Genomic DNA, 24,522 nt, shown 5'->3' with positions numbered 1-24,522 from the left:
TCAAACCACACACAGACATTCTTTGAGGAACAAGGTATCCTACACAGAAGGACTGTTCCATACACACCAGAACAAAATGGAGTAGCTGAGAGAAAACTAAGGTCTCTTCTGGAGATGACTAGATGCATGCTTGCAGATGCAGAGCTACCCACCAGGATGTGGGATGAAGCTATTATAACTGCTACTTACCTTCAGAACAGACTACCAACAAAAGCTACCACAAAAACACCATTTGAACTTTGGCATGGTAGAGTCCCAAACATCTCACACATTAGAGTTTTTGGAAGCATTGCATACTCTTACATTCCCAAAGAGAAAAGGCATAAGTTGGACTCTAGAACTGAACAAACAATTCTTATTGGGTATGATTCAGGTGTCAAGGGTTACAGAGTCATGAATCTGAGAACTGGTGAGGTCAGTACAAGGCACGTGGTTCATTTTGATGAACAAAGGAAGGCTGACAAGAGAGGGACTGTGCTAGACAACTCTGATGAACAGAATCAATACAGCCAACCTCTCCTAGACATACCTATCCCAGTGCCCTCACAAAACGAACCAGAGGAAGAGGAAGATGAGGATGAGATGAAGAATGAGAGCAGTACACCAACAGAAGGGGATACGGATGGAGCAGTTGACAACTCTGCAGAACCAGAGGATGGCACCACGCTGCCAGAGGTTCCCGAACCAGAGGTCAGACGCTCATCACGATCCAACAGAGGTGTGCCGCCGCTTCGCCTGTCCTACCTTGCAAGGCCGTCGCAGACAGACGAGCCAGCGAGCTGGGAAGAAGTTGAACAAATGCCAGCACAAGAGGGAGCCAAATGGAAACAAGCTGCGAAAGAGGAGATAGAAGCCCTACACAAGAATGAAACATGGACATTGACAAAGTTACCAGCAGGAAAGAAAGCAATCGGATGCAAATGGGTATTCAAAGAGAAAAAGGGAGCAGATGGACAAGTGGAATGCTACAAAGCAAGATTAGTTGCCAAAGGATTTCTACAAAAGTATGGAGAAGACTTTGATGAAACCTTTGCTCCAGTTGTGAAACACAGCACAATACGAATGCTCCTGGGTATTGCAGCATCCAGACAGATGCTAGTCAAGCACCTAGATGTCAAAACTGCATTTCTTCATGGCGAAATTGAAGAAGACCTCTACATGCGACAACCACCAGGCTTCATTGACAAGAAGCACCCCGACTTTGTCTGCAAACTGAAGAAAGGCCTTTATGGACTGAAACAGGCAGCCAGAGCCTGGAATGAGAAGTTGAACAAAATGCTACTTCAGCAAGGCTTCACGCAAGGAAGAGCAGATCAGTGCCTGTATACTAGGAACAGGAATGGACACTACACATATATTCTAGCCTATGTTGATGACCTCATAGTAGCAACCCATGAAGAAGGGGAGTACAGAGGTATAGTACAGAATCTGAGCAAAGAGGTAGAAATAAAGGAGTTGGGAAATGCGACATATTATTTGGGTATTCAAATTGAGAAAGCAGCAGATGGCTCATATTTATTGAGTCAGAAACAAAAGATACTTGAACTGTTAGATATGCTAGGTATGCAGGATGCCCATGGTGCTGCTACACCAATGACTACAGATTTTTACAAAAGTAAAGAGAAAGGAGAACCTTTGCCCGACAGTAACCAGTATAGAGCAGCTATAGGGAAGCTCTTATACTTGACAACTACTGCAAGACCTGATATTGCCACTGCAGTAGGAATATTGAGCAGAAAAGTCAGCTCACCGACACAGAGTGATTGGACAGCAGTAAAAAGAGTAGTTAGATACTTGAAAGGGACCATGGACTTTAAGCTAAGACTGCCAGCTAGTGACACCCCAAAACTTGTGGGAATGGTAGATTCGGACTGGGCTGAGGATCCAGAAGATCGTAAATCCACTAGTGGTTTCCTCTTTATGTATGGGGATGGTCCTATCTCATGGGGCAGTCGTAAACAGGATGTTGTAGCTTTGTCTTCCACAGAAGCAGAGTTCATTGCAGCGGCAGAAGCATGCAGAGAACTGCTATGGCTGGAGAAGCTGCTGACGGACTTCGAGATAGAAGGAGGAACACCGTTCCAGATGATGGAGGACAATCAAAGCTGCATCAGGCTATCGCATGCAGAAAAGATGAACGCGCGCACCAAGCACATTAGTGTGAGACATGAGTTAGCGCGAGACCTGGTCCAGAGGGGTACCATTCAGATGACCTACTGTCCGTCCACGGAGATGACAGCAGACATCCTGACAAAACCTCTACCAAGAGATCGCTTCCAGAACCTGCGAAGCATGATGGGACTTGTTGAAATTTAGCATGCTAGATTGAGAAGGGGTGTTGGATGGTCAAGCAATCTAGATGTAAATTTCAAAGGGGAAGGGCCTGCAACACAAACTAACTTGTTTGCTTGTTTGTTTACATGCTGACCAATTAGAGAGTTTTGTTGTTCCCGGGTAGGGAGGCTCCACCCCTGTTTCCGGCCCTCCTGGCCATGAGGTGTTTGAACCACCATTGTTGGTCACCATTCCTGCACACGCTTTTCACCTGGAAAGATGTAAAGGTTCCATGCCGGCCCACTGAGCCTGGAGACCCCTCCAGCCACGTGGGGCCAGAACAGAAGAACATTGTATTCGCTATTTTTATTCCTGTATCTACCTGAAACCTTCTAAATGCTTATCTTCGTGAGTACAATATAGATTTCTTTCTTTTATACAAAAGGCCTCCTGAGTGTTATTCTTGAGTGCTAGTGTTTGGTGAGGGGTGGGTACAAAGGGAAACTTCTAGCTAATTCTGCCTGAACCGGCTGGCACTTCTGCTGTGCATTTTGTACTGGAATTCAGTACAGTACCAGAACTCTCAACAGGCTTATCAGTGGGAGAAAGTAACAAGTTGGGGCACCAAAAGGCTCAGTTCTGGGCCCTGTACTCTTCAACATTTTTATTAATGACTTGGATGGGGGAGCGCAGGGAGTACTGATCAGTTTTGCAAATGACACAAAATTGGTTGGATAGATAATAGCGAATACCTTGGAAGATAGGAACAAAATTCAAAAAGATCTTGATAGGCTGGAGCGCTAGGTTGAAAACAACGCAATGAAATTGACCAGAGATAAGTGCAAAGTACTGCACCTCGGAAAAAGAAAACACACACACAGTTACAAGATGGGGGAGACCTGGCTCAGCAATGCTAAGAGCGAGAAGGATCTTGGAATCATCCTAGATTGCAAGCTTATTGAGTTCATATGGCATACCAGAATACATCATTATTGTGTAAGACTTCACAAAGACAATATAAAATATGTATAAATGTAACATTAAAAGAATAAATTGCATGAGATTTTAAAAGCACACAAGACCACAAGCTGAATATGAATCAACAGTGTGATGTAGATGAAAGAGAAAGGAAAAGGAAAGGCACGCGCGCCGGGGGGGGGGGAACCCAGCCCTTTTCCCGCCTGCTTGCTCCCAGGCATCTGCTCGCGGAGCCCAGCTGGCCTTCTCGGGCTCCCGGCCGGGCCAACCGGCGGGGCTCTTCGGGCAGCCCCTTCCCTGCCTCAGCGCCGCCGCTGCTTCTCGCTTGCTTCCGTTGCCGTGGGCCGCGCCTCTGCCCGAGTCACGCCGGCGGCGGCCGCAGACTCTTCCGGGGCCGGCCGCTGGCCTCCCTCCCTCCCTGCGCAAGGGCTGCCAGGCGCCCGGAGTGGAGGCTCCGGCCCGGGCAGATTCCCCCCCCCCAAGCCCTCCTCGAGCCCCGCGGCCGACGCTACGGTCAGGGGAAGCAGCCCCTGGCGCTGGGCGGCTGCCGGCGGGCGGTGGTCCTGCGCCTCCGGTTGGCGGGACAAAGGCCTAGAGAATCCGCCGGGCTTCGAAGAAGAAAAGGCGTCGTCGTGTGGAAGCCGCATCCCGTGCGTCTGGAGGGGGCCCTCCTCCTCCTCCCAGGCCGCTGGCTAGTTCTCCGGCTCCCTGCCCACGCCGCTCCTCTTCCCACCTGCCCGGGAAAGCGCTTCCTTCCCCGCCTGCCGCCGAGGAAGAGGAACGAGGAACCGGACCGCGAACGCCCCTTGCTCTCCTCCGTCTGGAGTGGGGCTCGGGGCTGCTCCGACATTCGCCTGCCTCCACTTTCTGAGGCAGACGCCTTGAGGAAATGAGCGGGCTCCTCACGCCTTGGGGTCTTGGCGCAGCCCCCCCCCCCCAATTGGTGGCACCTACCCTAAACAAAGATTAGGTTCAACAGGGAAGGCAGTTGGCTCCTGACCAGAGAAGGGGGGGCAGAGGTTGCTGACCTAGAGAAGTTGGGGGGCGCCTTGCATAGGGTGCAGCTATCCAGCCTCCCCACATCCTGACACCTAACAACTTTAGGTGGCAGAGTCAGCCATGAGGAGGAAGGTTTCATTCCCACACTATCTGGAGGCCCAGAGATTGAGGTGAAGAAATGTGAAGCTGCAGGGGCGGGGGGGGGGGAAGGACACAAAACAGTCTACCCTTCCAAAGGATGCCTCTGACCCACCCTTGACCTCTTCACCTGCATCTCCCAAATCAGGCCAGGGGTGGCTCAACCCCAGGATTTCGACAGCAGTTGGATTTTCGGAGGCTCCTTCTGCGAATCCTGTCCCAAACCCTCACCCACCTATTTTAGTGAAAAAGAAGCTCCCCACAGGCAAGCCAACTGGACCCGTCTCACCTCAGAGGACTCTCCCGGTCCTCCACAAAAAGCCTCTGAACTGACCAAAGAGGAACGGCAGCTCCTGCTGTGCTGTCTTGGGCCCCTATAATGCGAGAGCCGCTAAGCCACCGAGGCACACTTGACAGGGAGGCAGTACGTAGCCATCCTGATCAGGGAGAACCCCATCCTCTGTGGAGTTCCCCCCAAGTTGGTGGCCATCAGTTCATCTTGTGGCGATGAAGTCCTTAACTTTTATTGAGTCTGAGTTTCTCCCCTTTTCCTCCCAGTGGATGACGACAGCCCCATGAGGTTCTAAGTTTTATCTTTATCAGTGAGTCTAAGGAACAAACAAGAAGAAATTCTTACCAAGTTCCTGGACAAGATCACAAAGCCTGGAGCTCGGATGACAGCAGGCAGAGAAAGGGACCCCCAGTGCTCCCCTCCCCTCCCCTCTCAATCGATCTGCCATTGGCCTGGGAGGTTGGTGGCAATAAAGCGGATGTTAAAGCCATTCCCCAACCCCAACCCCAATCTAACGGTACAAGAAGCTGGCAGAAGTCTGCAACCGTTTCCCCCCCTCTTTATTGACTGATACTTCTCAGGCAGGTCTGGCAATTACATTGATAAATAATTGTTAAAAACAAACGGGGGCCCAAAGAGGTTGGAGTGAAGTCTGCACCCCTCCTCCCTTCTGCTGTTGCCCACCTTGACACAAAGTGGGAGGGAGGGAGGGAGAAGTGCCATCCGCAGGCAGAGGAAATGAAACGGGTGCAATCCAAGATCCAAGTGGAGGCCACGAGGGCTGCGGAGGGAAGCCGGTGGTGAGAAGAGGAAAAAAGCTGCGGCAGCACCAGAACGAAACAAAGCAGCAGCAGCAGCAGCAGCAGCAACCAGTTCTTTCCTCCCTGGGGTGAGCAGGAGGCAGGCGGTGGAGGCGGGGGGCGCGGGGAGGGGGGCTGCCCGCACAGGGTGCTGCCAGTCTCTGGGGAAAAGGCCCCCTGAGCCCCCAACCCCGAGGGCTCACACATTGTGGGACTTCCTGGTGAGCTGTGGCTCCTCATCCACCAGTTTGGACTTGAGGTGCTCCTTGTAAGAAAGGATGTCTCCCGGCCACTTGGTGATGGTCCGCTTCTCACACACCCAGATCTCTTGGGCGACCTGGAAGCAAGCAAGAGCAGCCCTGTATGAGCAGCTGGGGCAGGCGAGGGGACAGCCACGGCCAGGGATCATCATCAAGACCCGGCTCCAGTCTCTGCCAGAGCAGCAGAGAGAAAGCCGGGGAGCGGGCAGCAGCAGCACCAGTTCTCTGGCATCGGCACCCCAGCCCTCCAACCCTCTGGGCGGACTGTCTCTCTGGAAGCTAAGAGCCACCCCCCCTTTGCCCCTCTTCAGCACCATAAACCAGAGAGCAAACCCCCAGGCGCTTCTCCAGCCATACTGGAGCCAGCTCCTTTAGAAAAGGGTGCTGAGCGCTATCTAGTGCTGAGAGGGAATCTCTCTCTCTCTCCCCCTCTCCAGTGCCGCTCCTCCTCTTTGCATGAAAAAAGAAAGGATCTTGTGACACTTGTCCATGCCAGGAGTGATCCCTTCCCCTTCACCCGCCCCCACCGCTGCCCAGGGTTGCCAGGGTGGTTTCCCCCTTTTCTTTTGCTGCCCTACCTCAACTAAAGTGTCTCTGGGGAGCCGTTTCCTACAACCCAGAAGTATTCTTGGTCAGCCTGACAGCATCCTTGTGCGAAGCCCGTGTGCCTTTCCACCCCCACCACATGTGGTAGAACTTCCGCTCCCATGGTTCCTGGCCAGCCAAGCTGACGGTGAGAGATGAGGGGACTTTCTTTCCAGCAATCCCTGGAGGACTGGAAGATTACACTTCGCCTGCCCCCGTTCTAAAGCTTTCTGCAAAGGTTTGGGGTTTTAAACTTTCTGAAGCTGAACCACAATGCCCTCCACACATACAGCAGCAACCCGCAACCCCAGAGGGCCCATGTTGGTCAGACCTGTTGGATGAGCCGGAAGTCGTGGCTCACGAGCATCATGCCCCCCTCGAAGTCATTGATGGCATCAGCCAGAGCATCAATGGTTTCAATGTCAAGGTGGTTGGTGGGCTCGTCCAGGAAGAGCATGTGGGGGTTCTGCCACGCCAGCCACGCAAAGCATACGCGGCACTTCTGCCCATCTGACAGGTTCCGGATTGGGCTCACCTGCCACAAAGAGAAACAGACAAACCCGCTTACACATCACATGCCAGGTCAAATGCCTCCCCCTCCTCCAAAAGCTGCAGCAGGGTTATTAGCGGCCAATCCTAGAGTGCATGCTGTGGGAAGCAGCAGCAGCAGCAACAACAACTCCAGTAAGAAATCTCCAGAGCCTGGTAAGGTGATAAAGAACTCTCAGAACTTCTGTCTGTTATTTTCTTGAAAACAAGCAGGATGGGTAAAGTGCTGGATGACTGAAGGAGGGCTAATGTCCTGATCTTCAAATAGGGCAAAAAGGGGGAACCAGGGAACTACAGACCAGCCGGTCTGACGTCAATCCCGAGGAAAATTCTGGAGCAGGTTACAAAGGAATCACTCTGCAAATACCTTGAAAAGAATGCAGTAATAACTAGAAGCTGACATGGATTCGCCAAGAACAAATTCAGCAAGACTAATCTGGGTTCTTTTGATTGGGTAGCCTGGTGGATACACAGCTGGTTAGAAAATCTCACTCACTATTAATGGCTCCTTCTAAAACTCCGGGGAGATAACAAATGGGGCGCTACTAGGCCCAGTCCTTGGCCTGCTGTTCTTCAACATTTTTACCAGTAACTTAGACAAGCAGGTGCAGGGAATGCTTATTAAATTCATGAATGACATAAATTAGGTGGAACAGCTCATGCCCTGGGAGACAGAAGCAAAAATCAAAAAGATCTTGATAAGCTCAAGCAATGGGCTGAAAACAACAGAAGGAAATTTAACAAGTTTACGTGCAAAGATCTACACTTGGGGAGGGCAAATGCACAGTTACAAGATGGGGGATACTTGGCTCTGTAAGCGAGGATCTTGGAGTTGAATATAAGCCAAGAGTGTGATCTGGCTGCAAAAAAGGCAAATGCTATTTTAGGCTGTATTAACAGAAGTATACTCTCCAAAACCCATTAGGGACTAGTTCCCCTCTATTCAGCACTGGTTAGGCATCATCTTGAGTTCTGTGTCTAGATCTGGACACCACACATCAAGAAGGACGGCAACGAACTGGAACAAGTTCAGAGGAGGGCAACAAAGATGGACAGGGGACTAGAAACCAAACCTTATGAAGAAATACTGAACTAACTGGGCACATTTACCCTTGAAGGAAAAAATGAGGAGAGACAGGATAGCACATTTCAAATGCTTGAAAGATTGTCCTACAGAGGAGGAGCAGGATCTGTTCTTGATCATCCCAGAGTACAGGACATGCAATAATGGGCTCAAGTTTCAGGAAGCCAGATTTCGGTTGAATGCCAGGAAAAACGTTTTAACTCTCAGAGGAGCATTACAATGGAGGTGGTGAGCGCCTCCAGCATTAAAAAGAAATTCAAATTTAGATAGACATCCATCAAATATACTTTGCCTTGGACTCCTGCACTGAGCCGGGGGTTGGACTTGATGGCCTTGGAGGCACCTTCCAACTCCATGATCCCATGAATTGAAAACTGCCTGCCCGGTTTGTTCCATTCTCTCAGCTGTAGCCCACCAGGCCCTAGAAAGTCTATCTAAGTAAACCCTATCCCGTTCCAGAAGGGCCTTGGGGTCCCTGCCTGTTCCCAGGGAGAGCTGCCACCAAGGAGACCGGGCTTTCTCTCTCTCTCCACTGCTCAGGGAAGTCCGAGTTTACCCTGGAAGAGCTTCTGCTCCCACCCTGTCCTGCTGTTTCCCCCTTCTCCCAAACAGAATCCTGGTCCCAAAATTTTGCGACATGGATCTCAGCAGGTGCCAAGGGCTCCCTGCTCTGTCCCTTTTGCCAGACCAACCTGCTGCTTCCCGGTCAACCCATAGCGGCCGATGATCTTGCGCATCTCTTCCTTTTCTTTGATCTCTGGGTAGCACTTCATCATGTACTCTAGTGGGGAGAGGTCCAGGTCCAGTTGCTCTTGCAAATGCTGAGTCAGACAGAGGAATAAACCAGGAAAAGAGAAGCAGATGCTGGTCAGGACAAAGGAGCAGGAGAAATGGAAATGCAGGCCCCCATTCCCTTCCTCTCCAGGCACCCAGCAGGCTGTCTCACTTTGGACCAAGAGAGGGGCACCTCTAGGGCAGAACGGCCATTCATGACCAGTACGGATCCTTCAGTTTTCAGGCAGGATTGTCTCCCACCCACCCTCAAGATGCTGCTGAGTTCTTCTGCATGCAACACAGGGGCTCCCTACCACTGGTCTGTGGACCGCCAGTAAAGAGCAGGTGAGTATGAGAGATGGGGAAGCCCATCTGCAGATCTCATCCTGCAACAGATCTGCTTGGGGAGGACAGCAAGAGGAGCAGGTGCCCCACTCTCCAACACTCCTCTTTCTGCGCCCTTCTCCAAAAGCACCTGGTGGTATCTGCCGATCTTGACATGAGAGTGTTTGCGGATCATCCCGTCGGTGGGCAGCAGCTGGAGGAAGGAAAAGATCTCTTGAGAAGAAGCACAAGCTGCACCCGTAGTCACCCCTGCCGGGGCCCAGCGGAGGGAGAGCCTTTGCCCAAGGCTGGGACCACCAAGCCCACTGGTTTTCTGGCCCTGCAGAGGAGGCTTACCTCCCCAGTGAGGAGCTTCAGCAGCGTAGACTTCCCAGCCCCATTGGGTCCCACAAGGGCCACTCGGGTATCCAAGTCAATACCGAACTCCAGGTTGTTGTAAATCCACGGCTGAAACCCACAGAAAGAGAAAGAGTCATTGTTTGAGCCGGTCATGAAGCAAGGTGCCCCTGGCCACTCCCTCCGGCCATCTCACTCACCCCATCCTTGCTGTATTGGAAGCTCACGTTCTGCACCATGATGACTGGAGGAGGGATCTTTCCACAGGATGGGAAGTAGAAGGAGAGTGTCTGGAAACCAAGTAGGGAGTCCTATCACTCTCTTGGCCCCAGAGAGAAGAGCTGCCTCTCCTTCTTGCTCTCGGCCCTGGCCCAGGACATTAGGTCAGTGTCCCTCCTGGGCCTTTGCCTGCCCCGGGAAGTCAAGATCTGCCAGCCTTCTGCCTCACCTTGTCATTGACCACCCGCTCGGTTAGTCCAGATGCCATCATCTTCTGGAGAGTCTTCTCTTTACTCTGGGCTTGACGAGCCAGCTTGGCACTGCCGTGACCAAAGCGCGCAATGTAATTCTGCAAACCGTTCAGAGACTGTATGTTGGCACAAAGGCCTTGCAAAGGACGGAGACCAGCCCATCTTGCCCAGAGAGAACTACACGTTCGCCATGGCGAGAAAGGTCAGCCAAGGCTGCGCAGCTACCTTCATATGGCTGATCTGATCCTGCTCCCAGTGGAAGCGCTTCATCTGGTTCTCTTCCAGTTCCAGGCGTGTCTTGACGTACTGGTCATAGTTACCCTGAAGGGAGAAGTCCAGCAGGGGGCCTGATTGCACGAGGCTCTGGGATACCCCACCCCTTTGCAGACCGAGCACCACAGGCAGCTATGTGGCCCCCCCCCAAGAAGGGCACCCCACCCCCTTGTAGTAGGCCCATGCCCTGCAAGCAGGCATCAGGAGGGCCCCAAGCAGGGTCCTGCAGGAGAGAGCCTCCCTCTCGCCAGGACTGGGGGGGGGGGGCAGGTACAGGCTGCTCACCGTGTAATACTTGAGCTTGCGGTTGTGCATGTGGATGATGTTGGTGCAGACACCATTCAGGAAGTCCTGTGAATGGGAGATCAACACCAGGATGCGCTTGAACCTGCAAGAGGAAATGCAGAAGGAAGAAAGTGAGGCCTGGGGGTGGACGAAGGACCTCCACACTCAGCCCCCTCCCTCTCCCAAAGGTTTTCTGGACCCACTCACGTTTTCAGCTCTTCCTCCAGCCACACGCAGGCATCCAAGTCAAGATGGTTGGTGGGCTCATCCAGCAGCAGCATGAAAGGCCGGATAAAGAGCGCCCTACAGAGCAGAAATCCGAATGAGGGAGCCGCTCAGCCAAAGCAGCCCCTCGGAGCCCTTGAGAAAGGAGGAAACCTCCGCCCTGTCCAGCCTGACCGTGCGGCCCCCACCTGGCGAGTGCCACACGCATGCGCCAGCCCCCACTGAAGTCCTTCAGCTTCTTCCTCTGCATGAGCGGGGAGAAGCCCAGACCATGGAGGATCCGCGAGGCCCTTGTCTCAGCCTTGTCTGCATCCAGTTCTTCCAGGCGCTCGTACAGCTCCATCAACTTCTCACATTCCGCTGGAAGCAGACGGAGGGGAGGGGCTCAGTGGCTGGAGGCTACAGGCAGACATCCCCATTGCTGCCTCTCCAACACCGCCCCCCCTCCAACGCTCACCCACAAAGAACCTGCTTGGACCCAGAATCCCACCCGTGGAGGGAGAGTCCTGCTGCCAGCCCTTCTCTGAACTCCCATGAAAGCACAGGGAGGAGTTTATACCATCTTCGTGAGCCAGGCGCTCCGCCTCCCGCTCCAACATGGCTCTCTCTGTGTCCACTTCCATCACACACTGCAGGGGCGTCTTCTCGCTGGGGGGCATTTCACGGGTCAAATGGTAAATGTCAATGTGTTCTGGAATGGGCACTTCCCGTTTCCCGATTGCCGATAGCAACATTGACTTTCCTACAGACAAAGGAAGAGGAGCACATTGCTCCGATCACCCATGGGGGCCTCTCGGGGAGCAGGTCACTCTCTCCCCACATGGCCCCAGTCCCGAGATTCCTCCAGGGGCTTCCTTCAGAAGACAGTGACTGCCAGGCGCTCCTGTCGGGGGCAGCTGCGTGGCCTGGGACCTGCCCGTCTGATCCCAGAATGCCTGGCCCCAAAACAGGACAGCCCGCTTAAATGCACGCGGGCAACAGAGGGCAAAAGCTAGACCCCAGTTGGGAAGAACCCGGCAGGCATGGAGAAGGCCCAGCTGGCAGGCCCCTGAGCGGAACGGGCAGGTGCCCATGTTAGACTGTGAAGCCTCGAGTCCCTTCAGCCAAGAACACGTCACTCCTTCCAGGGCTCCCAAGAGCCTGTCCAGAGCTCACTGCTAAACATGCACAGGGAGGGAGGGGGCATCTTGGCACAATAAAAAAATCATTGCCTGCAAGCAGGGGGCTTCTCGAACACCCCCAACAGTTCTTCCTAAGGAAAAGCAAACAAAGGATTTAGACCCCTGGCTGGAGGAACACGTTATACCTGGATCTGACAGGCAATCCCTGCCTGCCTGCTGGCAGCCTCTTACACCTGCCCACCAGACTCTCAAAAACCCAGCAGGGCAACAAGGAAGAACCAAACCACCCGGGCCAAGGCCTCCAGTGAGCCAAAGAGAAGAAGGGCCAGCCCCTCCACCCACCCTGGCGCCAACCACCTCAACCCTTGCCCCACCAGCACGGGCACATCCCTGCTCCTCCTGTGCCACATCTGGGCAAACAAAGGCTGCACTGGGTCAAGAACGAAAGAAACAAGTCACAGGCTCAAGAGAGCCTGCACTCTTCCATCTCCAGCTGTCCGTGCAGCCATTCCCAGCCCCCATGGCCGCCTGCAGCCTCACCAGTGCCATTCAGCCCAATAAGGCCATAACGCCGCCCTGAGTTGAGTTCCAGCTTGGTGTCGCTCAGCAGCTCCTGCCCGTGGAAGGTGAGCGAGAGGTTAATGACGTGGACATCGGTGCTGTTCGGGTGGGAGGCCAAGACCCCGGTCACCGCCCGGGCGGCCGCCTTCTTCAGCTCAAACTCCTCCAGGGCCTTCGTGATGGCATCCACGTCTACGGGAAGCAGCAGGTAGGAGAGGGTTAGGGTTAGGGCGAGAGGGAGGGTTCGCCACACCTTCCCTGCCCCTCCCCCAAAAGAGAGCTTCTTTGGAGTTGATCAGTGGGCTGCTCCTTCAGGTCACCTCCTGGGGCCAGCTGAGAGGTCTCTGTGGCCCATCCTCCTCTTCCCCCCACCCAAGGCGGCACCCCAAAAGGTGGGTTAAGAGAAGGTCAATTCCGGGGCCGGGTGGGGTCAAGGGGAGAGCCTCTGAAGGCCAAGCGGTCCTGGGACCAGCCTTGCTAAGAAGCGGCCATCGGATGACGCCGGTTGGGGCGCACCTTCAACCCCCCCCCCCCGCTCCCCAGCCTCCGTCCGCGCGGCGTCCCAGGCGTCGGTCCCGTCGGGGCCTCCCCGGGGGTCAGGGTGGCTTGCCCGCGCAGGCAGGCAGGCCGCTCAGGCTCAGCCACTGGCCGGAGGCCCAGAGGGAGGGAGGGAGGGAGGCCGCCGGGCGGTCTCGCCGGTCCCGGAGCGGGGTGGTTGGGGGTGGGGGTCGCACCTGGCTCCGGAGCGCCGTTGGCCTCGCGGCCCTGGAGAAGGGCGGCGACGTCGGGCTCGCCGGAGGCGTCCTCGGGGCCCTTGCGGGGCCGCTGGCGCGCCTTGGCCGCCTCCTTCTTCTTGGCCGCCTTCTTCTTGGCCAAGTCCGACGGCATCGTGGCCGGGATCCTGGGCGGCGGCGGCGGCGGCGGCGGCGGCGAAGAGAGAGCCGGCAAGAGGGAGAGAGAGGGAGAGAAAAGGGCGGTGGGGGGGAAAGAGAAGGATGAACCGGGATCTCCCTCGGAAAACCCACCGGCAGGGGGAAGGGAAGGGAGGGGAGGGGAAAAGACCTGCACCCCCGGAGGGGCACGTGGCCGGACGGCGCGGATACTCCCTCCCTCCCTCCCGAGGCGGGGGCAGGGACGGCGGCGCTCCCCGGACGGGGCTGGGTGGGAGAACGCAATCCGCCGGCGGCCCCGCGGCCTACCCGCCTCGCCTCGCCTCGCCTCCCTGCTTCGCTCCCTCCCTCTCTCCCGGCCGGCTTCGGCTCCGGCTCCGGCTCGGCGCACTTTCCCTTCTGTCGCAACAGAACAGCTGCTGCCGCGTGCGCACGCCCCGCCCCCGCCGCCGCGCCCTCCAATGGCCGCGCGCCACGTCATCGGGCGCCGGGCGCCGCCGGGATGGCGAGTTTCCAGGTCACCTGGTGACGGAGGCTCCCGCGCCCCCCCTCCGCGGAAACTACAACGCCCAGGGTGCCCCGCGCGATGTCTAGGGACTGTCGGGAAATTGAGTCCCGGGTTTCGCTCGCGGGGGGGAGAGAGAGAGAGAGACGGGGGAGGGAGGCGGACGGGCTTTCCCTGCGAGCGAGCGTGGGGCGGTGGGGGGGGGAGCCCCGTGGGGAGCCCCGTCGAAGGCCCGGCCGGGCAGCGCCTCCGCCCCGCGTGCTGACGGCCCCTCCCTCCCTCCCTCCCTCCCTCCCGCTCCGGAGCCCGGCAGGAGCGGGACTTTCTTCGCGGGGCTTCGCCTGCCGGCCCTCCGGCACCGAGCGTGGGTCCCTCTCCCCGTCCGCCCGCCCCCGATGGTCCCCCCTCGGCGGGAGCCATGCGGGCGGCGGGGCTCCTGGCCTTCCTGCGGCCGGCGCTGCCCCTCCTGCTCGGGCTCTCGCTGGGCTGCAGCCTCAGCCTCCTGCGCGTCTCCTGGAGCCAGGACGCCCCCGCGGGGGAGGGGGACGCCGCCGACGCCGCCTGTCTGGAGGGGGCTGCGGGGCCCGAGAGGCCCCCGGCGGGGAGGAGCCCCGAGGGCGGCGGCGGAGGAGGCGGAGGAGGCCGAGCGGCGGACGAGGACTTCAAGCCCCGGATCGTGCCCTACTCCCGGGACCCCAGCAAGCCCTACAAGAAGGTGCTCCGGTAAGAGAGGGAAAAAAGAGAGAGAGAGAGAGCCGCTCCCTCCCTCCCCTCCCCTGTGTGTGTGTGGGGGGTCGTGTGTGCGGAAAGGGTGGGGGTGGAAAAGGGCCCTCCTTCGGCACGGGGGGGGGTGCCCCTCGACGGCGCGCAGGGGCCCAGGAAGTGCTTCCCCCGGGACCGGTGGGTGGCCAAAGGGTCAGGGTGGACGGCTCCCTCCCCCCTCCGTGTGTGTGTGTGTGTGTTTTGGGGGGCGGCGGCGGCGGCGGCATTTCGGGCCAAAGAAAGGCGTCCTACCCGGGACGCCTCTTCGGACGGGGCCGAATCTTCGGGGCGGCCTCCTCCTTCCTCTGCGCCTCCCGCCAGCCCTGCTGCCTCCGCCGCGGGGCAGAGAGCCTCTTCCCCCCCCCACTCCCCCGCTTCCTGTCCCCCTGCTCGGTTTGCCACTCTGGAGGTGGGCCCAGGTCAGGATCCGGAGGTTCTCCCTGCTGCCTCTTGGGAAAGGCTTCAGCCTTTTGGGGGCGGGGGGTGACCCAGGGACCCCCAGCCGGAGAGGCTGCCGGGGAGGGAGCGCCGCAAGGCAGGCAGCCCCAGGAAAGGTGGCTTGAGTCTGCTCCAAATAGCCACCTGGCCTCAGGAAGGACACCCCAGCGAGGGCAGGCTCTTGTGGGTAGAGACCCTCCCCACGCTTCCAGTGGGCCAGCTGGCAGCCTCCCAGTGCCTGGCCACCGCCCCCCCCCCATCCTGCTGCTGCACTTCCCATGGCCCTTGGCAGTTTTAGCAGCTGCTTCCTCCTCCCCCCCCCCCGCCACCTGGGGCCAGGGGTCTGCTGGCCTTCCCTGAACTCTGACTGCTTGATATGGAGAGAGTGAGGGACTTTGTTTTTCCTTCCCTCTTCAAACTCTGCAGAGAACAAAGGCCTTCGTATTTGACATGGGGGGAGGTTGTTCACACCCACACACACACACACACCCTTTCAGGAAAGAGAAAGGGAGCTCCCACTGCAAAGTGCTTTGAGAGCCCGGATAAAATGGGTAGACAGAAGAGGGGACAAGCCCTCCAGCCTCTCCAGGCTTCCTTCCAGTTGTGGGCTTGGTGCTTGACTTGGCTAAGAAAAAATCAGCCTTCCTGCATATATGCAGTATATGTTAAGGAAATTGGAGGCCAGCTGAAAAGCTTGTACTCATCACTGGCATTGGGAGAGTAAGGTTCTTTGCCAGAAGTCTTGCTTAAGGGGAGAAGGGGAGGCTCATCTGACTCCCTGACACAACAAAGGAAAGGAAATGAGAATTCCTTCCTGCTACGTCAGGCACAACGGTGGCCAGGTTACTGCGGCATCCTTGTGTTGTGTCTCTCAGTGGCTCCCAGGATGGCTGGTCCACCTGCACTATGAACAGGTCCAGCTACAAAGGAAGTCAGACTCAGGTGGCTGCTTTCAAGCCATCTCGGAACTAGCCTGCGTGGCTAGTACTACGCGTGACTGACAAGGAAGGCCACCCCCGACTCACCGGGTTCTAAGTAGGCCTGATCGGTGCCTGGAGGCTCAGCTCGGTTTCCAAAACCAGACATCGGGCTGGGTGTCTTCAGGCCAGTACAAGATGGGTAGCTCTGCAGGTGGGGTTGCTGCCGTCTCTCGCTGCCATCCTGTGTCGTGATTCCTTTGGCTGTCGAGGGCTGCTGGAGGGGTTGGCCAGCAGCAGCTCAACACACACACACACACACACACACACACACCCCTGCCCCTCCGTGCCGCCCCAACTAACCCTGCATGTGCTGCTTCACAGGGCGAATGGGGTTGGCGGGGTTCCTGTCCCGGGTCTTTCCTTGGGATGAACTGGATGGTGCATGGTGTCCCCTCCTGACCTCGCCTCTCTCTTCCTGATGCGCTGCAGGACTCGCTACATCCAGACGGAGCTGGGCTTCCGAGAGCGGCTCTTTGTGGCTGTGCTGACTTCCAAGGCCACCCTGAACACCTTGGCTGTGGCCGTCAACAAGACAGTAGCCCACCACTTCTCCCACTTGCTGTACTTCACGGGGCTGCGGGGTGCCAAGGTGCCCCACGGCATGGCGGTGGTCTCCCATGGGGACGAGCGGCCCGTCTGGCTGATGTACGAGACTGTGCGCTACATACAGCAGCACTTTGGGGGCGATTTTGACTGGTTCTTTGTCATGCAAGACGACACCTACGCCCAGGCGGAGCGGGTCCAGGCCTTGGCGGGCCACCTCAGCATCAACCAGGATGTCTACCTGGGCCGGGCGGAGCAGTTCATTGGGGGGGACGAGCAGGCCCCCTACTGCCACGGGGGCTTCGGCTACTTGCTCTCCCGCAGCCTCCTGCTCAAGCTGCGCCCCCACCTCGACAACTGCAGGAATGAGATCCTCAGCGTGCGCCCGGACGAGTGGCTGGGACGCTGCATTGTGGACTTCCTGGGCCTCAGCTGCCTCTCCCAGCTTCAGGTGCCAGAGCTAAAGGCTGAATCACACCCAGAGGGGTCGGGGGGGGGGAGAGGGCCGCCTGTCCGCCTGTCTGTGTGTTGCAGGCCAGGGTCCATTCATGCCAGCCTACAGTGGGCACTCAGAACCAACCAGGCATGGCTCCTGAGCCCATGAGGGGGACTCAGTGGGCATGGCTGATGCTGGTGCCCACCCTCTTGGGGGCTGTTGCTCTGGGTCGGTTGCTGAAGACAGAAGCGTCCTGCAAATGCCAGACCAAATTCAAGGGCTGGGATGGGGCTGCAGGTCTCCCCAGCCCACCCCAAACTTATTTCAGCTTGGAAGGGTTGTAGGAGGGAGGGAGAGGAGGGTGCCTAGCATCAACGTAGCTGACAAGAGGGAGCATGTGCCTTCCCCTCCGTGGGAAGGTTTTTGAGCTGCAGAGCCCACAACTCTGGTGCCTTTGAAGGGAAAAGGTCCGACTCTTCTGTTTTTTTTTCCTTCTGCGTGCATGGTGCAGATCCCCAGACATGCCGGTTCCTCAAGTGACAGAGGCTGCCCCCCACCCCACCCCCAGTTAGGCTGGGGCCATTCTTGACTGTGCTGGCATCACCCCCATGGCTGATATGATTTGGCCTTCTATAGCCCAGTCACAGGGCACCTGCTGGGAAGTCTGGGGGACTGGTGGATTCGGGTGGCAGGAGGGGCAGCAATGGGGAGTCCCGGACACGAAAGAGAACATGTGCCAGCCCACTTCCAGCTGAGATTAGCTCCGGCAGTCCTGTCCCCTTGGCTCACAATGATCCCTTCAAGACCATGGACAGCATTGCTCTGTGGCCAGCCTTTCTTTTGCCAAACCTCCCTGGTCCCGGCCTAAAGTGGTTCTCCCTTGGTCTCCCTGCTTTGGGGTGGGGAGAGATGGGAGATGTGGGGCTTGTGGGGGCAGGGGCCGCCTGCCGCTCACCACCTTTCTTTCCGTGTTCCCTCTTAGGGTCAGCGTTTCCTCTCCTATGAACTGGCCAAGAATGTGGAGCCAGAGAAGGAAGAAGGGGAGGCCTTTAGGGGGGCGATCACTGTCCACCCTGTGGCTGAGCCAACCCTCATGTACCGCCTCCATAAGAGATACAGTAGGATCCAGCTGGAGCGGGCTTACGAAGAGATCGAGCGGCTGCAGGTGGGGGGGCAGGGACAATCCTGGTTACAGCCTGGTTCAGAATATTGGGGGCCAATGGAGAGGAGAGGGAGTGGGTCTCTCGTTTGCATAAGCAGGGGTGCATGCACACATAGATTGGGCAGGGAGTCAAGGGCTGCTGTCACAGAAGCAGATGGCACATGTGGGGAGGGCCAAGTCAATTGAACGAACAAGGCTGGCAGTTCATCCCAAGATTCTAGGGCGTACGTGCAAATGGAAAGGCTCACAAATTCAGGATTCACAGTTTGCAAGTAATGGGGGAATTAACCAGCCACCCTCTGGTCCCAGATATTTCATCCCAGGACGCTGCATGTGAGCCTGGATTCAGAAGGAGGAATTCAGCTCACACAGCGCAAGATCCGAGATCCTCCTTACCTGGCCTTGGCCTCATTTTATTCCTTTGCCTGATGCATCACGAAACAAGAAAACGGGTGTTTTAGTAGATTTAGCAATGGGAAGAGCTTCCACTTTCTTAAAAAAAGAGAAACTCACAGATTGCAATCCTCAGATCTCTTTAGTCCATTTTGAAAACAAGATGCCCCTTATTCTTTCTTCCTGGGAAACATGAGCACAAATGATTTGGCCCATGGATCCCTCTGGCAAGGCCCAGTTTCTATTGACTAATGACCAGAAGCCAACACAGATTTGCCGATGGCGAGACTGCTGTGGAGGTAATGTTTCTTGACTTCAGCAAAGCTTTTGACCAAGTGGCTCATGATAATGTGAATACAGTAGCAAGATAACTAGGAGTGGGCAGAATAAAACAACTACCAGGCGGATACTCAGTTGGCTACAGAATTGCACTCGGGGAATGTTTAGCAAGGGCTCTGTCTCAACCTGGGCGGAGGTCACGAGTAGGGTACCCCAAAGCTCAGTCCTTGGCCCAGGGCTCTTCAACAGGTTTATTCATGGCTTGGATGAGGGAGTGCAGGGAATATCAGATGGGCAGGTGACAGAAGATTGGATGGAATAGCTAATAGCTTGGAAGACATGAACAACCTTCAAATAGATCTTGATAGGCTTGAGCATTGGGGCTGAAGACAAGAGAATGGAACTGGACATGGGCAAGTGCGAAGTTCTACACCTGTGGAAAAAGAATTCTTGGGAAGTCGTGAGTGCTCCAGTGCTGGAGGCATTTAAGAGAAAACAGGACCACCCTCTGTCCAATCTGCTCTGATTTGGACTCCTTCACTGGCCTGACTGGCCTCTTCCAGATCCATGATCCTAGAATTCAGTTCCTGCTGCCTGTGATGGGAGTTGACATCGAACAGCTTGGGAGTCCGGCTGGGTAGGACACCTGTGCAGGGGGGAGGGGGGTTTGGGCCTTGGCAGATTTCTTGAGTCCACCCTTGTGTTGGGGCAGGTGTGTGTGTGTGTTCGGGAGGCAATTGAGGCCACTGCTGTTTTCCAAGGTCCAGCTGCAGGTGCAAAGGTCAAAGGGAGGAGATTAACAGGCTGTGCTCTCTCTGCTACTAGGACCAGATCTGTAATCTGACCACGCGGATGCCTGTGGGAGAGGCCAAGCTGACATGGCCTGTGGGCATCGAAGCCCCCTTTGTGCCCAAGAGTCGCTTTGAGGTGATCACCTGGGACTACTTCACCGAGCAGCACCTCTTCTCCTGCCCCAGTGGGGCCCCAAAGTGTGAGCTCGCTGGGGCTAGCAAGGCTGACGTGGAGAACATCCTCCAGGCTGCCCTGGAGCAGCTGAACCGACGCTACCGGCCCCGGCTGCGTTTCCGCAAGCACCAGCTCCTGAATGGCTACCGGCGGTTTGACCCCACGCGGGGCATGGAGTACACCCTGGATCTGCTTCTGGAGGCCGTCACCCAGAAGGGGCACAGCCACCTGCTGGCCAAGCGGGTGAACCTCCTGCGCCCACTCAGCAAGGTGGAAATCATTCCCATGCCCTACGTGATGGAGGCCACGCGAGTGCAGTTGGTGCTGCCCCTCACGGTGCAGGAGCTGGACTTTGTTGGCAGCTTCCTGGACGCCTTTGCAGTGAACGCCCTGGACACCCATGACAACGTCCTACTCACCCTGTTGCTTGTCTACGACCCCTACGATGCCCAGCGGGTGGCCCAGGTGGACGTCTTTGCAGGGGTCAAGGCTATGGTGGCGCAGCTGGAGAAGCGCTACGCAGACGTCAAAATCCCCTGGATCAGCGTCAAGACGGAAGTGCCCTCCCAGATCAAGCTCATGGATGTTGTCTCCAAGAAGCACCCGGTGGACACGCTCTTCTTCCTGGCCAGTGTCTGGACGGAGATCAGTGGGGAGGTTCTCAACCGCTGCCGCATGAATGCCATTGGCAGCTGGCAGGCCTTCTTCCCCATACACTTCCAGGAGTTCAACCCGGTGCTGACCTATCGTAGAGACCCAGCGGCTGCCGCTTCGACCAGTGGCACAGACTTTCTGCGGGATGGACACTTTGACCGCCATGCCTTTGCCGAGGCCTGCTTCTATAACTCGGACTACATGGCAGCCCGGAGCAGACTAGCGGCGGATGCTGCCCTGGACCGGGAGGAGGCCCTGGAGGACCTGGAGGTTTTTGACCTGTTCCTGCGCTATTCCCAGCTTCATCTCTTCCGGGCGGTGGAACCGGGGCTGGTGCAGAAGTATGTGCTTCAGAGCTGCAACCCCCGCCTGAGTGAGGAGCTCTACCGCCACTGTGTCCACAGCAATTTGCAGGGCCTGGCCTCGCGCTCCCACCTGGCCATGGCCTTCTTTGAGCAGGAGCAGGCCAATAGCACCTGAGCATTAGGTCTTGGGAAGAGGAGAAGGAAAAGCATAGGTTTGTTTGGGAAACCATTAAAGCCTCATTGCTGATGGATCGACTGGATCTTTTCCAGGACTCTACGTGGTGTTGCTCCTGCCAAGGGCTGGGGTACAGTGGGTGCAGGCGGGGGGGGGGGTGATGGTCCTTGCTGGCGGCACTGCTCAGAGGATTTTCCCCTTCTTTCCTGCCGGGTTTGCACACAGTCCATATACACTGCTTCCCTCCCTCTGGCAGGGCGGTGGGGTTTCTGCCACAAAGGGCGGCTGGGCGCCTGCTTGATCTCCCATAGAGGAGAGCTGCCTGATTACTTTCTGGTTGGGGGGAACACTGACAAGAAAGCCCATGCAAGGTAAGGGGGAAGGTCCGCAGCCTCAGACTTGAGCAGGGGTGGGGTGGGGAGTTAGGCCTGGGAGCCCAGCAGGGCAGTGGCAGCAGCTGCATGTTCTGTGGGTGCATCAGCCTCCCTCTTGCCTCTGGGCGCGCCTGTCACCACCAACAGGGATGCTCCCTAAGGGATGCAGGGGAAACGCATGCGCACCCCGATCCTAGTGCTGGAAGGTCTTTAATGGCCACAGACATCCAGGAGGCCAGAGCAGGGATTGTTGGGGTCCAACCGCAAGTCCCCTCTGACCTTACTGAAGGGGTGGCGTTCTTCTCCTCCCCCCCCCCAGAATGTCAGAGGAGGGGCATTCTGGAGAGACAGCGCTGTCCTCGGGACAGAAGTGGGCGCCCGCGAGGGTCCAGGGCTTCTCTTCTCTGCAAGACATGGAAGGATCCAGCGGCTCAGCCTCCAAGGCGGGCTGCTCTCCTCTGTCTTAATGGTCCTTCACCCGGGGGGGGGGGGCGGTGGCCCTCCAGGCCATGCACGTCGGCCTGTAACGGGGGTGGGGGTGGGATGGGTGGATGTGTCACAGGGCAGCATGCTGGAAATCAAACTTGACATGCCTTGGTAGTACAAGTGGCTGCCATAGCACTCTTGGGATTGGCATCTGCCCTGCCTGCCCCCTCCTTGTGTCATGAGGAGGCAGGAAGCCCAGGACATCTACTGGCGCCCGGGCATTTGGCATGGCAGAGCACAAGTATGCTTGGCAGTGTGGGAAAGGTGCTTGGTGACACTGCGGAGGGGAGGGGAAGGCAGGCCTTGGGCGAGTCTGTGTGTGCAGGGCGTCTACAGGAGGGCCTGTGGGCAAACACCCACATGGTGCTGGGCCTGGCGAAACTGGCAGGTGGTTTTCCTTCCAGGCTGCGCTGGCTCTGCTCTGGGAGTGGCACTGGGCATGTGGGAGGCTGAAGCTGCCAGAGGGACCACTCAACCTTTCCCTGCTGCCTTGGGAGGATTTGTCCTGCTCCTGCCCGTGGGGTTAGTTCTGTCTTTTTTAGATAGATACATATTATTTGACGTTAAAACTAAACTATAATTCTAGAATTACTACATACAATACACCTTAGACCTGTGCCACCTTCACCCTTGGGACTAGGTGAAATATCCATTTATATCCTTTTTCACTCCGGGCCTCTCAAAAAAGACATTGATTCTTTTGCTGACATTTGCCCTTTCCCCTTCAAAAGAACATGCTCCAAGTATGAATTCCATACATCTTTGAAATCGTTAGCCTTTGCTGTTCCTCTTTTTATTTTCACTTCACTGGGGCTGGGACTAGCAGCTCTGTGGGTCCAGTGGCCTCCTCCCTTTCCTCCTTGCCACGGCAGCCGCTTCCTGCGCTGCTGTGAGTCAGGCTCCTGCCTGTCTTTCCTTGGAACTGGGTCCTCCGAGGCTGAGGGAGGTGGGGCTGGCAGGCACGAGGGGCTGCTCCCTACTAAGCCTGGCCGGGATCTGAGGAGGCCGAGACAAATTGTTGCTGATGTCCGTAGCTCCGCTCCCAGGCTGGGCTGCCTCTTTGTTTCTACCTAATGTAAGTGTGGCTTTGATGGATGACCTTTGCCTTCCGCCAACAGGACAGGCTCTTCCCTCGCTTCAGGCGGGCGGCACTTCTGTGTTCCCACGGTACAGGTCTGGCCTCTGTCTTGGACAAGGCTTGCCTTCCACCAAGTTTCCCTCTCTGCCTGGCCTGACTGCCAGACGACTCCTGTCCCCTTTTGGCGCCCTTCGCATGGTCATCTCCCTTCTCCCCCACCGGCCCAGGTGTATAGACTGGACGTGGCCAGGCCTTCCTGCAGGGTGGGTGTCTGGAGGGGAGGCAGGGCAAGAGGCAGGGGCTGGAAAAGCTCGAGGGTCACGGGGGGGGGCTGTGATTCTGACTTCAGGGTCTGCAAGGGGCAGCTAAATCCTAGGGGTCAAGATTGATAACCTTCTTCCTCTACCCCACCCACACAAGAAAATAAGTACAGCCATCCTTTGGTTTGGGCTTGTGATGATGATATTGGCTCACAGGTATCCTTTAGGACCTCATTAGGGACCTTTTGGCAAGGGGTAGTATCTGTATCCTAATACGTAATAACTTCTGGAGTGGCAGGTACGTAGAGTGTCAGAATAAGACTCGGGAGAGCTTGGTTCACAGACCCACCTACCCGTGGGAATCCACTGCTGAGGCTCTTCTGTAAACACCTTGCATCCTTCGAACATCCTATTAGGGCTGCTGTAGATCAGAAGCTACTTGATAAGGAACACAAACATTTGCAGTAAGCATGCAAGAGATTATATACAAATCAGCAGTATGGGGGCCCCCGGCAAACGCTTTGGTGGTGGTGCTGCTGCTGCGGCTGCGCAGCTATAGTCGCCACACCTGAAGAAGAGTCCAGTGGAAGAAGGAGCCGTACCCAGTGCGGGGGAGTGGATCAAGGGACAAGGCGACTCAAGCAGCTTGGGTCCGAATCCCCCTGCTCAGGCAATGGAAACTTACTGGGGGGGCTGGGGGTGGGGTAAAAACCATTCCTTGAAATGTTTCACTTGAAAGCTGCTGTAAGTAAGTCTTGACTTGACAACACATAACAAGAGAAGCAGGGAAGTGGCAAGCGCAACGATCAAGAGGCTGCAGCCTCTGAGGAAAGATGCTACCATTTGGGGCACCTTTGGGGATGTGGGACAGCACAATGCAGGTGAATTAAACTATGCATAAAACAGGATATGGAGCAAACAGGGACAGAACTAGAATGGGGTGCTGAGATGCAACGAAGGCTGGCTGGAGGAGGCAGAGCTGCTAGTCTGCTGTGCTTCTCTGTTCCACACCCACCTGGTGAGGCTTCTGTGCCACAACCCAGGCAGGCCTTCCTTGCTGGTGGTTCCTGCCCATTTTCAGGGTACGGCTTCCTTGCATCACATTGCAAAGTCATGCCACTGTAGCCTCCCCCCCCCCCCATGTTTCCCAGCAAAAGCTGGCTGCTGCTGCTGCTGCTATTGCTACCAAGCTCAGAAGATTCTCAGAGTAGTCCCATTGCCTGCTCAGGAGGCAGGCCACAATCCTGCAGGGCTGCTCAGCTGTTTCCTGAGGACTCTCCAGAAACCCTTTCTTTCCTTCTGGGCAGGGGATGCAGAGGCAGGTGGGCCATCCGGACACCTTCTCCCAAACGTGAAGATCGCTTGGAAGCCCTTTCTGAGACTCCCCACCCTTTTTTTTCTTTTTCTTTTTTTTTACAATGCTGCTCTCATCACCAGAGGAGGAAGCAGCTGCTGGTGGCTCAGTCTGTCTCAGCAAGCTGGCAAAA

The 24,522-nt window shown here is 56.5% G+C and overlaps 2 protein-coding genes across 3 annotated transcripts; one reads left to right on the top strand and one right to left on the bottom strand.

The window, feature by feature from the left end:
- Nucleotides 1-5,537: 5,537 nt before the first annotated feature.
- Nucleotides 5,538-13,867, bottom strand: ABCF2 (ATP binding cassette subfamily F member 2). Of its 2 annotated transcripts, XM_020800207.3 has the most exons (15): nucleotides 13,549-13,657; nucleotides 13,084-13,250; nucleotides 12,329-12,541; nucleotides 11,227-11,409; nucleotides 10,856-11,027; nucleotides 10,650-10,745; nucleotides 10,443-10,545; nucleotides 10,110-10,205; nucleotides 9,863-9,982; nucleotides 9,615-9,704; nucleotides 9,415-9,525; nucleotides 9,209-9,271; nucleotides 8,652-8,780; nucleotides 6,658-6,861; nucleotides 5,538-5,818 (listed from the first exon to the last, which is right to left on the bottom strand). In XM_020800207.3, exons 2-15 carry the CDS (start codon nucleotides 13,235-13,237, stop codon nucleotides 5,681-5,683), a joined length of 1,872 nt encoding a protein of 623 aa, XP_020655866.1. In that variant the 5' UTR covers nucleotides 13,238-13,250; nucleotides 13,549-13,657; the 3' UTR covers nucleotides 5,538-5,680. The 2 variants fall into 2 exon arrangements, with proteins under 2 accessions (XP_020655866.1, XP_078234324.1); XM_078378198.1 differs by having other exon boundaries at nucleotides 13,084-13,867.
- Nucleotides 13,868-14,033: 166 nt separating this feature from the next.
- Nucleotides 14,034-20,909, top strand: CHPF2 (chondroitin polymerizing factor 2). The gene is made up of 4 exons (XM_020800208.3): nucleotides 14,034-14,467; nucleotides 16,354-16,918; nucleotides 17,886-18,068; nucleotides 19,563-20,909. Exons 1-4 carry the CDS (start codon nucleotides 14,163-14,165, stop codon nucleotides 20,835-20,837), a joined length of 2,328 nt encoding a protein of 775 aa, XP_020655867.3. The 5' UTR covers nucleotides 14,034-14,162; the 3' UTR covers nucleotides 20,838-20,909.
- The last annotated feature ends 3,613 nt before the right edge of the window (nucleotides 20,910-24,522 follow it).

This window comes from Pogona vitticeps, chromosome 6, assembly GCF_051106095.1.
Source record: "Pogona vitticeps strain Pit_001003342236 chromosome 6, PviZW2.1, whole genome shotgun sequence".
NCBI classification, from domain to species: Eukaryota; Metazoa; Chordata; class Lepidosauria; order Squamata; family Agamidae; genus Pogona; species Pogona vitticeps.
Note: the sequence above shows the minus strand (reverse complement) of the source record. Positions and strands in the feature narration are given on the sequence as shown.

Excerpts from the sequence above, each read along its gene's own strand:
- ABCF2 (XM_078378198.1), bottom strand. The coding sequence starts at position 13,720 with ATGACGTGGCGCGCGGCCATTGGAGGGCGCGGCGGCGGGGGCGGGGCG. Across the intron at positions 11,410-12,328 it reads TATTGGGCTGAATGGCACTG|GAAAGTCAATGTTGCTATCG; the intron begins GTGAGGCTGCAG and ends CTTTGTCTGTAG. Across the intron at positions 9,983-10,109 it reads ATCAGATCAGCCATATGAAG|AATTACATTGCGCGCTTTGG; the intron begins GTAGCTGCGCAG and ends AACGGTTTGCAG.
- CHPF2 (XM_020800208.3), top strand. The coding sequence starts at position 14,163 with ATGCGGGCGGCGGGGCTCCTGGCCTTCCTGCGGCCGGCGCTGCCCCTC. Across the intron at positions 14,468-16,353 it reads CCCTACAAGAAGGTGCTCCG|GACTCGCTACATCCAGACGG; the intron begins GTAAGAGAGGGA and ends GATGCGCTGCAG. Across the intron at positions 18,069-19,562 it reads AAGAGATCGAGCGGCTGCAG|GACCAGATCTGTAATCTGAC; the intron begins GTGGGGGGGCAG and ends CTCTGCTACTAG.